This window comes from Suillus subalutaceus (assembly GCF_016647625.1).
Source record: "Suillus subalutaceus strain FC151 chromosome Unknown DFJ58scaffold_225, whole genome shotgun sequence".
Lineage (NCBI taxonomy): Eukaryota > Fungi > Basidiomycota > Agaricomycetes > Boletales > Suillaceae > Suillus > Suillus subalutaceus.
The window spans coordinates 56,187-68,183 of NW_024540474.1; the positions used below are offsets into that span (position 1 = coordinate 56,187).

At 49.4% G+C, this 11,997-nt stretch overlaps 6 protein-coding genes across 6 annotated transcripts; 2 read left to right on the forward strand and 4 right to left on the reverse strand.

Annotated features, from left to right (window-relative positions):
• Positions 1–120: 120 nt before the first annotated feature.
• Positions 121–2,980, reverse strand: DFJ58DRAFT_847503 (uncharacterized protein; the record flags this gene model as incomplete). Its single annotated transcript, XM_041393473.1, has 11 exons — positions 121–359; positions 420–548; positions 600–786; positions 995–1,223; positions 1,274–1,855; positions 1,906–2,124; positions 2,179–2,209; positions 2,276–2,311; positions 2,481–2,496; positions 2,565–2,667; positions 2,865–2,980. 11 exons carry the CDS (start codon positions 2,978–2,980, stop codon positions 121–123), a joined length of 1,887 nt encoding a protein of 628 aa, XP_041236370.1.
• A 2,682-nt stretch (positions 2,981–5,662) lies between these two features.
• Positions 5,663–6,979, forward strand: DFJ58DRAFT_750136 (uncharacterized protein; the record flags this gene model as incomplete). The annotated part of the gene is made up of 7 exons (XM_041387721.1): positions 5,663–5,671; positions 5,719–5,827; positions 5,881–5,940; positions 5,999–6,405; positions 6,456–6,528; positions 6,572–6,802; positions 6,859–6,979. The coding sequence occupies 6 exons, from the start codon at positions 5,663–5,665 to the stop codon at positions 6,793–6,795; spliced, it is 882 nt and encodes a 293-aa protein (XP_041236371.1). The 3' UTR covers positions 6,796–6,802; positions 6,859–6,979.
• Positions 6,980–7,040: 61 nt separating this feature from the next.
• Positions 7,041–7,688, forward strand: DFJ58DRAFT_821139 (uncharacterized protein). The gene is given in 3 exon segments (XM_041392007.1): positions 7,041–7,278; positions 7,297–7,559; positions 7,616–7,688. 3 exon segments carry the CDS (start codon positions 7,213–7,215, stop codon positions 7,677–7,679), a joined length of 393 nt encoding a protein of 130 aa, XP_041236372.1. The 5' UTR covers positions 7,041–7,212; the 3' UTR covers positions 7,680–7,688.
• Positions 7,689–9,938: 2,250 nt separating this feature from the next.
• Positions 9,939–10,151, reverse strand: DFJ58DRAFT_670512 (uncharacterized protein; the record flags this gene model as incomplete). The annotated part of the gene is made up of 1 exon (XM_041382869.1): positions 9,939–10,151. One exon carries the CDS (start codon positions 10,149–10,151, stop codon positions 9,939–9,941), a length of 213 nt encoding a protein of 70 aa, XP_041236373.1.
• A 15-nt stretch (positions 10,152–10,166) lies between these two features.
• On the reverse strand, positions 10,167–11,002 carry DFJ58DRAFT_735692 (uncharacterized protein; the record flags this gene model as incomplete). Its single annotated transcript, XM_041386676.1, has 6 exons — positions 10,167–10,245; positions 10,283–10,436; positions 10,501–10,566; positions 10,614–10,684; positions 10,845–10,905; positions 10,963–11,002. The coding sequence occupies 6 exons, from the start codon at positions 11,000–11,002 to the stop codon at positions 10,167–10,169; spliced, it is 471 nt and encodes a 156-aa protein (XP_041236374.1).
• Positions 11,003–11,040: 38 nt separating this feature from the next.
• DFJ58DRAFT_917946 (uncharacterized protein) lies at positions 11,041–11,887 on the reverse strand (the record flags this gene model as incomplete). The annotated part of the gene is made up of 3 exons (XM_041395559.1): positions 11,041–11,517; positions 11,574–11,808; positions 11,847–11,887. 3 exons carry the CDS (start codon positions 11,885–11,887, stop codon positions 11,041–11,043), a joined length of 753 nt encoding a protein of 250 aa, XP_041236375.1.
• Between the last annotated feature and the right edge of the window lie 110 nt (positions 11,888–11,997).

Consider the following 11,997-nt stretch of genomic DNA (forward strand, 5'->3'; position numbering starts at 1 on the left):
GCTTAGAGGCCTACAGACAGGCGAGATATATCCCATAGTGTTAAATCTAAAGACTCTCTGACTAGGTAGGTACATTCAACTCCTCCAATCCAAGCCAACACAAATCTGATACATGTGATATTACTGGGGAGGGCGTTGATCAACTGGGAAAAGTCCTTGATTAATTAGCAAAGAAGTGTCAGATGTGCAGGGTGCACCAGCCTGCTTAGCTGCTGCAACTGTTGCAAAGCCAAGCTCAGCAGTCTGGAACATGCTGGCCTGATTGAACCAGACACAAGACCCTCTCCCATCCCCACCATCTAGAGGGGAGGAGTTTTGCTTTGTAGGAAGCTCCCCCTCAGTGCAAACAAATTCTAAGTCTTTATAGCCAGTTAGCTACTTGAAGAGGGCAAGAACAATAGAAGGAGGTCCAAGCTCACCACATATGTCCACATTAAAGTGGAAAAAGAGAGAGGAGGGATACATGACAAAGACACCTGGTGGCATCTCAATCACTACACCTGCCTCCCAGATCACAAGCCAAGATCTTTCTTTGCTATTGAATTGGCCTAGAATTGATTCAATGAGGCAAAGACATGTACTGTGTGAATAAGACTTACCATATATGAATATGACACAAACCCCTATAGCTATGTTTTTCCAATCCACATGGGGGCTGCAGTGAACACGTGGGACCCCAGCTCTAGCAGAATTGAGGCAAAAATTAAAAAAATGACCATATAGAGGCTGGATTCCTAGAGCTTCTGCACAAGCCATGTACCTCCTGGCTAGAAGGGGGAATTCTCCCTGAAAGATGACATTCATGAGCCCACTTGTGTGGGTTGAGACAGACTTCTTATAACAGTAAATAGTTTCAACTTGCCTTATATGAGAGGTGGCACCTCCAGGGCTCCACAGTTGATCAATGGCCTTGTGGTTTGATATGTGCCAAGCACTGAGAGCAGGCTTCTGGAGAGTCTAGTGGTTACAAGCTGAGAGGCATTGAGACAGGTACTCCTACAGATTTAGAGTTGCGGTCATGGCCACAGATAGAAATCCAATGAGGTCCCCTAGTGTTCTCCTGCATCTCAGTCTCCTTAAAGCCCATCTTGCTTTCTTCAACAGCAAGTACAAAGGCAGCTGCCTCCTTTTGAAAACGTGGAAGGAGCTCATGCATGTGTGGACCCACAAAGGTTCGCACTAGCCACAGCCTACCTTGAGAATCTCTGATCCGAGTTTTAAGGCTGCAATGCATAATTAAGGCCCTGCACAGCTCAAAGTTCAAAACACTCACTTCTGATATGGAACTCTTTCAAATTTAGTCAAGCGAAACAATATCTGGTAGCTATACCACTCCTCCCGGAGAATTTTCCCTGACTCAGTAGAGCCATAGTTTGTACCTTGCCAGCCAGTCGTAGATACCCGAAAGGCAAGTGCATTGACTGCTCCATCGGACTTGAACTCCTCCACCTTTCTATCAGTGTCGAGCCTGTGCAATTCGCGACGTCTTAAATCCCTCTTCACCCTTGCCGGTGCCTTTTGACGTGAGGCAGAGGCAGATGGGGTTGGAGGGGGCATCATGCCAGGTATGGACTGCTCTATGCAATCAGGAGGCTCCAGGCACTGTGAAGTACGTTGCAAGGCAGGTGTGCTTAAGCACACGGGCTTTGGAGGGAGGGATGGGTCTTTGAGGGGGTGCGCGGGGCGAGGAGCCATTGCAGGGGGCCTAGGGGGAAGTGCATGCGAGCCGGAGGGTAGCAGGTGTGAGCCAGAGGGGAGCATGCGCAGACTGGGACTGAGGACGTTATTCACTCTCGGCTTCTTGTGCGGGATGCTGTCAGCGAGTTGGCAGTTTGGAAACTGGCGCTTGCGCTGCCTGTGAAAGGCAGTCAGCAAGGGTAAAAGGACCCGTAGTGAGTAACTCACGGGATCTTAGTATAGCCCGGAGTGGCAGAACGCTGTGCATCAGTTGGCACAGCGCTGGCACGCCGCTCGAGGAGTTCCTCCACATCTGGATCACGATTACGCCCCTCCTCCCAAGGATATTCGTGACGCGCCAGAATAACGTCCTGAAGGTCCAAGCCCTTTACGCAAAGCTCGCCGGCTCCGAGGCCGCAGGAATCCACACCATGCGAAGGGGGAAAGCTGACGAAGGGCTGAGATTCAGCCGTGCGTGCGGACGAGCCTCGCAAAACTCACCGCTCAGTGAGTATCGTCGTTATGGCAAGCACTGTCGGTCAAGGGATCAGTAAGGCACAGCGTTCACGCATTCCAGAGGAGGCAAGGCGCTTCTCACCGGTGTCATCCAGAAAACGGCGATGCATTGGAGCACCTGCAGATAAAGGCGTGTCAATAAACGAAGACGGCGTATGGTGTTAAGGGCGTGGGCATGGAGGAAGGGGCAGTGAAGCCACGACCACTCAGCCCAGGGCCATACCAAGCGTCGTGGGTAGGCGAACGACGCAGGGGGGAGCTGGAGCCAAAAAAGGAACAGTGCTCACCATCACAACTCCCGTCCTGTAGATTCATTGTGAATCGATTTGGCACGTGGGGATTTGGGGGCTTCAGGCCGAGTGAGAGCACACAAAATATAGGTTGATAGCCTGAGGTGTCGAAAGCCAATTCAAAGCAGCTGGAGACTCGGTGAATCTTATGTCATCCACTCGGAAGATACTAGCTTCAAGTAGCCTATGTGAACACGCAGGTGGTATACTAGGTGTTTGGATTACGGCCTACGCGTTTTCATGTGTGTCACCTTTCAACGTTCAACCATGATGTCAAGTCTCATAAAGCTAATTTTAGCAGTACACCTTCTGCCGCACACATACTACAGTAGCTGTAATCCTCTCGACGTATCGCCATCCAAATCACAATGAAGAACTTACTGGATCCAATCGCGCCACCTCCCTCGCAGGGCAGGCTCGACTAGCAAGCGAACCTTTAAGCGATTTAAAATGTCATGGGCGTATTGTAGGTCTTCATTTGCTCTCGTGTGTTTCATATATCTCTCGTTGCCCAGCTCTGGTGCTTATGGCCTGCTCTCACCACTAACACCCCATCTTATTCCACCGATCAACTCATACCTCACTTGCACTAACGCTCACCGTCTTCACCTTTTACTATAGGTCCTACCTCTCATGTTTGACCGCCTGCCATTATTTGTTCTGGGTGTCGGCTCCGCGACGGGACAATCCTTGTCCGAAAAGGTGATAGCGGAGAGGTGGAGGTGGACCCAATTGACACGAAGCAGGACGGGATGTAAGCTCTTACATGGCGACAGAATTGTACTAGATGGATGTGACCTACATGTAGAATACATTAACCAGCAAGCTTGACCCCATCCGGGTGAAAGACAAGTCCCTCGTGATGTCGTTGGTGTGGTTGCTGGACCCGGTGTTTTGCAGGGATACGAGGGATGGGTCCAGGATGAGCATGAGGATATATGCAGACAATAAGGGAAGGTCATCTTCTCTCGCTAGAAGGCGAAGACACAGTCAGAATATACGTCCCAAATACTGGAAGCACAAAGTACTCACCTGGCGTCCCTTGCGCACTTCTATGTCCCCAATGTCGTATCGCGTATGCCCATCCTGACATCAACGAGTACTGAAAGGTATTGTGTTGTATTTTGGGAGAGTAGAGCTTTAAAGGAGTATGAGATGGTTAGAGTGCAAGGCACAATGAACAACATGAACTTTGAAGTAAACAATAGATAGACGGGACAGGCTGTGTTACTTACTGGTCGATGCGTATATGCATCGAAACATGACAGGAATTGGATGGCTGGGCATTGTTGTTTGCAAACATCAAAGTGATGCGATAAGAACTTGTCAATGGACGATCAGTACCGCCTCGTGGAAAGCATGCCCTCCACCTGCAGGACATGAAAACTCGCCTGTCTTGCCAGCTTGCCCCCAAGCAACGGATCAGTAGACAGATCAGTGAGTGCTGGCCAACTTGTTCGCCTCCATAATCGACCACTGACGGTAGTAGAGTCTGATTGATCCACCCGATGACGGTAATGAGTTATGGCTGCTAGATTCTTTGCAAGATGGACATGCAATGAAGTTTCGACGATGGGAAGAACCAATTCTAAAGTATGAATCTGAAGGACACGATGGGGTGATTCAGGTTTTTTTCTTTTTGCACGACACAGTCAACGTCTACACCGTGAGTAGTTCAGAGGACGGCACTATGCGCAAGTGGAACTGCCAACACACGGTTTGTTGTCGAGGAAGAATGGAAAGGTGAGAGTGGATGGATCCATGCACTAGTACTGGCACTTTCACCGGACGGGAAGGGATGGAAGCTTTCAGCGGTAGAATACCAACGGGGAGATCATTGAACATGCCTGAAAGTCCGTATTCTAGAAGCTTCTGGAAGGAGCGTTGGATAAGCTGGTCCGCTGGAGTTCTTGGAGCTGACTGAATTCCAGGCACATGAATGTCGACCATGGAGCAGGACACACGAATGACGAGAGGGCGAACGCCGAATGTCTTCTCTCAAGTTCAACCATTACCCCGACAAGTACAGAAACAATAGATGACGGTACGTTTTCAGCATCAACCCCAACGATGACAGCCAGTTCTGCAGTCAATATTTTCTTCTGTTCCTGCACAACCCGCTGACTCGGAGCGCTCGTACATACCAACACCATTTTTCTCATCGCATTCTCCACCAAATGTCGGCTCAAGGCCGATAACGACCTATCTAAAAAAACTGATGCGCAACTCGAGTAAACCGAGCTCTCTCGACTTCTCGTACGTAGTGCGCCCTCAGTAGTGGGCCAGGTGAAATTGACGCGGTCCTGCCGTGCCTGTCGCGGTCGTGACGCACCTGTGACGCGGCACTGAAGTGGCATATGTGACGTGGCTCCGTCACAAATACTAGGGTACAGATTATGTTCAAACACTACCTTATGTCGCTCGAAATGAATTCCAAACACTTTGTATCCTCGCTAATGATCAACATATGAATGTTCAGCTGTGTACAGGCCCTGGAATGCTGCATTCACCTCTCACCAATTTCACAGTGCTTGTCCTCTGTGTTCGTACTACTTGGGAATATTCTGTGCATCTTGTGTTTGTATTGTATGGTCTCTAATCATTGATCCAAAGTTTGTTTTCAGACAGCAGTGTGAATTATTGTATCACTGTGTCAAGTCTCGACCCCACCTTATCAAGTCCGGCAGCCTCTGTGCTCTGTACTATCACGTCAAGCCCCCAACCATGCCATGTCAAGCTTCAGTAAGGCTGGATCAAGCACTACTCACACTACGACAAGTTCTCCCCAACATATTCGCAGCCTCCGCACTAATGTAAACCTCCACACTTATCTATGCTGCGTCAAGGCCCACTTGCATGCCGCGGTCAAGCATAGCACATGCCGCGTCACAGGCGAGTCAAGCAAGTTGTGACGCGGCAATGCCTCGTCAATGCCGCGTCACTGCCGCGTCTCACCTCACCCATGCCGCGTCACACTTCACCCATGCCGCATCACTGCCGCGTCACATCTATACATGCCGCGTCAAACCTCAGTGCCGCGTCAATAACTGTCAGTGTCACTTAGGTACATAATATAAGCATTCTACGGGCAGTGGCACTCCAAAAAATTATTTCTCCACCCTCAACTCCTATGGCCTAGAGCAGAACCGGTATCGCGCTGTTGGAAATCTATATATACCATGCCTATCGTGAGTGCTTTGAGATACAGAGCGCACTTGTTTTAACCATACTCTAGGAATTAATCAAACATATATTCAATTTTTTCTATCCCAGCGAGAGGGGGGATCAAAATCGTCCAGCTCAACCGCTGGTTGGGGACCTCATTCCCTGCTATGACCGCTCCGGTGCGCCGTTCCACTGATGCTCTTTGCGAACTCAAATTCGAACTGTAGAACAGGTAATGTAATAGCTTATCTTCCAGCCTCTGTGCAGACCGCTCGGCCATCACATGCTTTAAGTGAGCAATGCTTCAGTGACTCTCTGCTTGCCTCCCTGACACTATAGCTAACACATAGGTGCTCCACACATTCCAACGACTCCTATCACACATAGAACTGTGCACTCCGCCTCAAACGCTCCATCCCTCCCTCGACTCATGAGACACCACTCCCAGGAGATCTTTGATCTTCGCACAGACACAAAACATATGCCACACCGGCGTACCCGAAGTGCTAGTCCTTCTACAGCCCGAGCAAATCAACGCCGCGGTCCAGATCAACCATCCGACTCTCTACGTCCCAAATCTGCCGCTGGTGACCAGATCCTGACAGATGACCTGTGGGACCCATGGCCGGACGGAGATTTTGAAAGGTTATTCACGTGGGATGAGGTAACAAAAACTAATAATCTCGCATCCAAAAGAAGCATTCTATTGCGATGGATGCTCAACACAGCAGTCAAAAGCCGTGCTGCCAACCCGCAAGTGAGTTTATACAGCTGTACCACTTGCATAGGCTGACTTCTGTGGCTTAGGAGCAGCAGGAAGGCCACAAGCAAGAAGAAAATGGCTCCGCTTCATACGCGTCTGATGTTTGTCTTTTGACCTGTGAGCGTGGCTGAATATGGCTAACTACTCACTTGTAGTGCAGGCAAAGGGGCTCTTGCTCGTCTTGGCAAGTATTGGTATCCTGTGCGGCTGATTCAGTCCTATGAGACTGCTAGTCTCCCTGCTACTGCACGCAACCGAGTACGCTGGCAGGTGATTTGGTGGCGCGGTTGCAAATTCCCATCCAGTCTCGGACCACCTCCTAGTGATGTCGAGCAAGGAGATCTCGTGGACGAACTCTGGCAGGACCAATCTAAGAGGGCGTGAGATTCGCGTGAGTGTCATTGACTGGTTATGTACTTAGTCCTCTTAACATGAAGTATTGTGTAGCTCGGAGAATGGGTCCACTCTTGGATAACCCCTCGCTAAGAAGACTTGATTCAAAATTTTATGTCAGCAGAACCATCGAAGGAATTGGACGACATTCTACGACCTCATATTGCTTCGATTCTTGACTTGAACCAGTGTGAATGTCTTGATAGTCTTGACTTGAACCAGTGTGATGCGGAGGCATATCCTGTGATAGACTACATCTTGCGGTCGAAGAAGAACCTAGATGGTGTGGGTGCATACAGCATACCATTTTGTGGCGACATCTCATCTCACGAGTATGCAAAAATCGCACGTTGGTTCGCTGAGAACATTCCCGGTGCCTCCGGTCAAGTCGAAAAATGGCTCGGTGGCATGCCTTTAGTGCACGCTTTCACTCTCGTTGTTGCTCATCGAAAGGCTGGTTATTTCCAAAAACGCGTCGAAGCTCAGAACGAGGAATGGAACAATAACGAGCTTTTGAAGATGGCTTGGGCTGATCTCATGATAAGCTATCCCGCCGACAGTTTCGTGGCTGACGTAGACCTCGAGTGTCTGACCACACTGGAAGCAAGGATGTTCGAGGATTCCGAAGAAGCAGGACTTGCAGGCAACCGGCAGTGGGTTTGGATGCTGGTCAACATCACAGGCGGTGGGGCGTGTATCTCAACATTCCTACTGAGTGGGTTCTGGGCAGAGATTACAGCGAGAGTGAACTTGAGGTAAGGAAAATATTACCTGCTCTGTTCAATAAGTCTCTAACCGATGTGATTGACAGCGCGGCCCTTTATTCAGCGACAACTCTGATGCCACGTCTGCAGACGAGTTGTCCGACATTGTAGCTCCTTCGCTGCCGGCTGAAGAAGAGATTGCGCCCGTGAAACGTCGCCCTTCACTGCCAGCTGAAGAATGCGCACCAGTTAAACGTCGACGTGCTTCAAAGAGGGTCCAGAGAGGGAGGAAAAGAAAATAGTCATTGGCTGATGCGACTAGTAGTATGTGTCCTTAGTGTAGAACACTGGCGCGTCAAGGCTCGTCAGTTCCAAGAAAATAGTCATTAGTTGAGGACTGGCTAGTAGTATATGTGCCTATGGTGAATAAAATCAACGAAGGAATGATCATGAACCCATACAACTTGATGAGAAATGAGTTGCACTAGTGCGTCAGTAGCCCCGTCAAGACTCATCAGTGCCGCGTCAGTGCTGCGTCACTTGCGCGTCACGCCGCGTCACATGCGCGTCACGACCGCGGCAGGCACGGCAGGACCGCATCAAAATAGCTACGCCCCGGGACCAACATCCGCAAGACATCGCTGTCTGGAGTCAGAACGTGAAACATAAGTTCGTTTGATCAAGCTTCTGATCTGTGGCACTGACGGTTGGAATGCGAAACTGATAAACATTTGTTGTTGCAGTGCCCCTCTTGAAGCTTGAGCTTGAAAGTCCAATGAAAGCCTTCCTACTCATTTTGTCTTCTGGCTGTGCCGTGATTCAATGTCAGTATTTTCATCTTTTATGTTTTATTATCGCTCCCCGACCTCATTGACAGCTCTTGGATATGTCTGAAGGAACTTGGGATAAAGGTCACTGTTGCTGGTGCTGAACATGACTCTCGTGAACGTCTGCCCCATCCGCAATGTTTGGAAGGGACCCAGGTGTACCTCAAGTACATCTACGGATTATTAGACAACAACGAAAAGAGCCGAATCATCTGGTTGTATGGCACGGCGGGAGTCGCAAAGTCCACTGTTGCGTTCACTGTAGCTGAAAGGATGAGAGGTCTGAAAATGACAATGGAGACGAAAAAAGAAAAGCGGCCCGCAGGAACATTCTTTTTGTCTCACAACACACCAAACGCCACCCCGTTCCCCTCCCAGCCCACCAGATCCATTGAAGCACAAAGTTGCGGCAACGCTCCTGTCGCAAGTACAAAACAATCCACAGTGGAACCCTCCAGATACGCTATATGCCAACATCGTACTTAGCCCACCTCGCGTCGCAGTCATTGGCCCTTCCTACCCTGTCCCGCAGTTGACTTACGCGCAGGAAAAGACGACAAAGAGTCCAATAACAAACCTATATTTTCCTCTGCGCCACCCCGCCCTGTTTTTTCCGCAGACAACCCCGTTCTTCTTGTGCCTCAGCAATCCTCACGTCCACCAGATTTCGCTCGTCAGATCTTGCCTGTAAGTCGTCGTTTTGCACATTCATTTCATATCTCATGACACGCACCATGCACCTCGCACACCCACCCGTATTACAACGGGGCACCTGTGTCAGCTTGCCTCGGAACTCGTCTGCACCAGGGGCGCCCACTGGCAGGAAAGATAAATATGACGGTACAACCGACGGACGCAGCAACGGACCTCCAACATTCACGTTACCCGACGCATAAATGTTCGCTACGTGGGATTTTGAGGCAAAGAGGCCGCAACTTGAAGAGGCGTCGATAGTGCGCAGAGGGAGAGGCGTACCTGCGTCTGGAGTGACGCTTTCCATAGGGAATCGTAAAGGGTAGTGGTTGTAAACCGACGGGTTTCATAGAGTTCATTAATGCGTTGACGAAAGCCCGTGCTGGGTGGGCTGGTGATATATTGAAGGTATGCATTCAACCATGTTATTAATCGCTTGATTCCTCCTTCACAAGATTTTTGTAGCTGCTCTAGACTAATAGGTGGGGATGGCGTTCCGTCCAGAATGAACTACTGTCTTATGGATTTTGTTAGGGCGTTTTTCTTTGGCGTGCACTGTACTTTCATTAAGAATTGTGTCATGCCTCCAATGAGCATTTGAGCTATGCGTTGTTTTGTGGGATATCTGTGTTCGCGCGCGGTAATATGAATATCACAGTCATTGGAACTCCATGATAACATCTTATCACCAACTGAGTGAAGACAATGGGGTCCTTGAGACAGGAATTACGCCATGATAATACACAATTCAGAATCGGCTTAGTAGGCAAAATTAAGACATACTGCGAGCCTGGGAGGATTCGTTGGGAACTTGTTCTTCTCCCTGATCCATCCAGGCATCAAAGCTTCTCAGACGACCTCAGGATAACGTTGCAACATGCTCCTGAGTTCCGTTTCCGGAATCCTCTTCTCAAAACTCAAATGTGCACGGCAAAACCTCTGACATCGACCCGCTCATGTACCCCATGTCCTCTAATGGCTTTGTAGGTTCCATAGTGAGCTTGTAGGCCCAAAGAATAAGGGGCGTGGCTATGAACACTGGTCTGTACCAACCGAAATGAGTTTGGAAGACCGCGTGCTTGCAAGACTGCTTTACATGTTCGTGACATATTGACCAGGGCATACCCTGAAATAAATGTCATTCAAAGCGTTGTGGCTTGAACGCATAAGGCTCCGGGTAGACATCTGAATCCCGAGAGATAGGCCCAAGGCAGTGACTGTTAGATCCGTGATTTCTTGAAGCACAATGCTTACCAATGGTTGCCGAATACCATAGTCCCAGCTGGAATACGATAGTTTTCACCATGGGCCAAATCATCATAGGTGCTATCGTTCAGGTGAGGGACCGCACTGCTCGTCATGTATTCAGCAAATCGTGTGTGGCCCGCATCTGTGTCTTGAGCAATGTCTACGAGGGATTACACTTGATGTTCCGTCAGCAAAAGCTAACAGCATAAGCCAGCGTCACTCACATCGGATGCGTTGTCCTGCTCGTCGCAAGCATGTACAACACGTGACGGAACCGTGAACACCAGAACCTATGAGATGTTAGTAGATATGCATGAACAACAAGTATGTTGCTGACCGAATGGCTCATCTCCATGATCGAGCATCTCATCCCACAACGTTTTAAGTTGCCCGATGACCTCCCCCTGCCTAACATTCGACGAAGCTCATAGATCTCCACTGACAGAGGTGAGGCACGCGATGATCTAGAAACCAAAGATCAATTCTCGCATCGTGTCAGAAAGTCCCTATGGGCTTTACAGAGTCCCAATATCCCCCTATGCTACAGATTCATCCGATGATAAGACACCGATGCGTAAATGCCTGTGGGAAAGCGCTCAGAAGGAACTTCACATTCTTTCCGCTGATGACTGTAGATAGTTGTGAGAAACATGAAACAGATGCGAACGTGATATGGAGTGACCTACCTGCAAGTTTAATATATCGTTCTTCTAAGCCACCAGGCATGATGGTAGGACGAAACAAACGACGAGCGACACCCGGCATCAGAAATCGAGAGCAGCCCAAGCCATCTTCAAAAGCTCGTTATTGTTCCATTCCTCGTTCTGAGCTTCGACGCGTTTTTGGAAATAACCAGCCTTTCGATGAGCAACAACGAGAGTGAAAGCGTGCACTAAAGGCATGCCACCGAGCCATTTTTCGACTTGACCGGAGGCACCGGGAATGTTCTCAGCGAACCAACGTGCGATTTTTGCATACTCGTGAGATGAGATGTCGCCACAAAATGGTATGCTGTATGCACCCACACCATCTAGGTTCTTCTTCGACCGCAAGATGTAGTCTATCACAGGATATGCCTCCGCATCACACTGGTTCAAGTCAAGACTATCAAGGAGCTTCTGAAGCGAAGCAATATGAGGTCGTAGAATGTCGTCCAATTCTTTCGATGGTTCTGCTGACATAAAATTTTGAATCAAGTCTTCTTCGCGAGGGGTATCCCAAGAGTGGACCCATTCTCCGAGCTACACAATACTTCATGTTAAGAGGACTAAGTACATAACCAGTCAATGACACTCACGCGAATCTCACGCCTCTTAGATTGGTCCTGCCAGAGTTCGTCCACGAGATCTCCTTGCTCGACATCACTAGGAGGTGGTCCGAGACTGGATGGGAATTTGCAACCGCGCCACCAAATCACCTGCCAGCGTACTCGGTTGCGTGCAGTAGCAGGGAGACTAGCAGTCTCATAGGACTGAATCAGCCGCACAGGATACCAATACTTGCCAAGACGAGCAAGAGCCCCTTTGCCTGCACTACAAGTGAGTAGTTAGCCATATTCAGCCACGCTCACAGGTCAAAAGACAAACTCAGACGCGTATGAAGCGGAGCCATTTTCTTCTTGCTTGTGGCCTTCCTGCTGCTCCTAAGCCACAGAAGTCAGCCTATGCAAGTGGTACAGCTGTATAAACTCACTTGCGGGTTGGCAGCACGGCTTTTGACTG

What these genes read in the sequence shown, in the direction of transcription:
- DFJ58DRAFT_821139 (XM_041392007.1), top strand. Translation starts at nt 7,213, where the DNA reads ATGCCTTTAGTGCACGCTTTCACTCTCGTTGTTGCTCATCGAAAGGCT. An exon ending in ACAGCGAGAGTGAACTTGAG is followed by an intron (nt 7,560 to 7,615) that starts GTAAGGAAAATA and finishes TGTGATTGACAG; the next exon opens with CGCGGCCCTTTATTCAGCGA.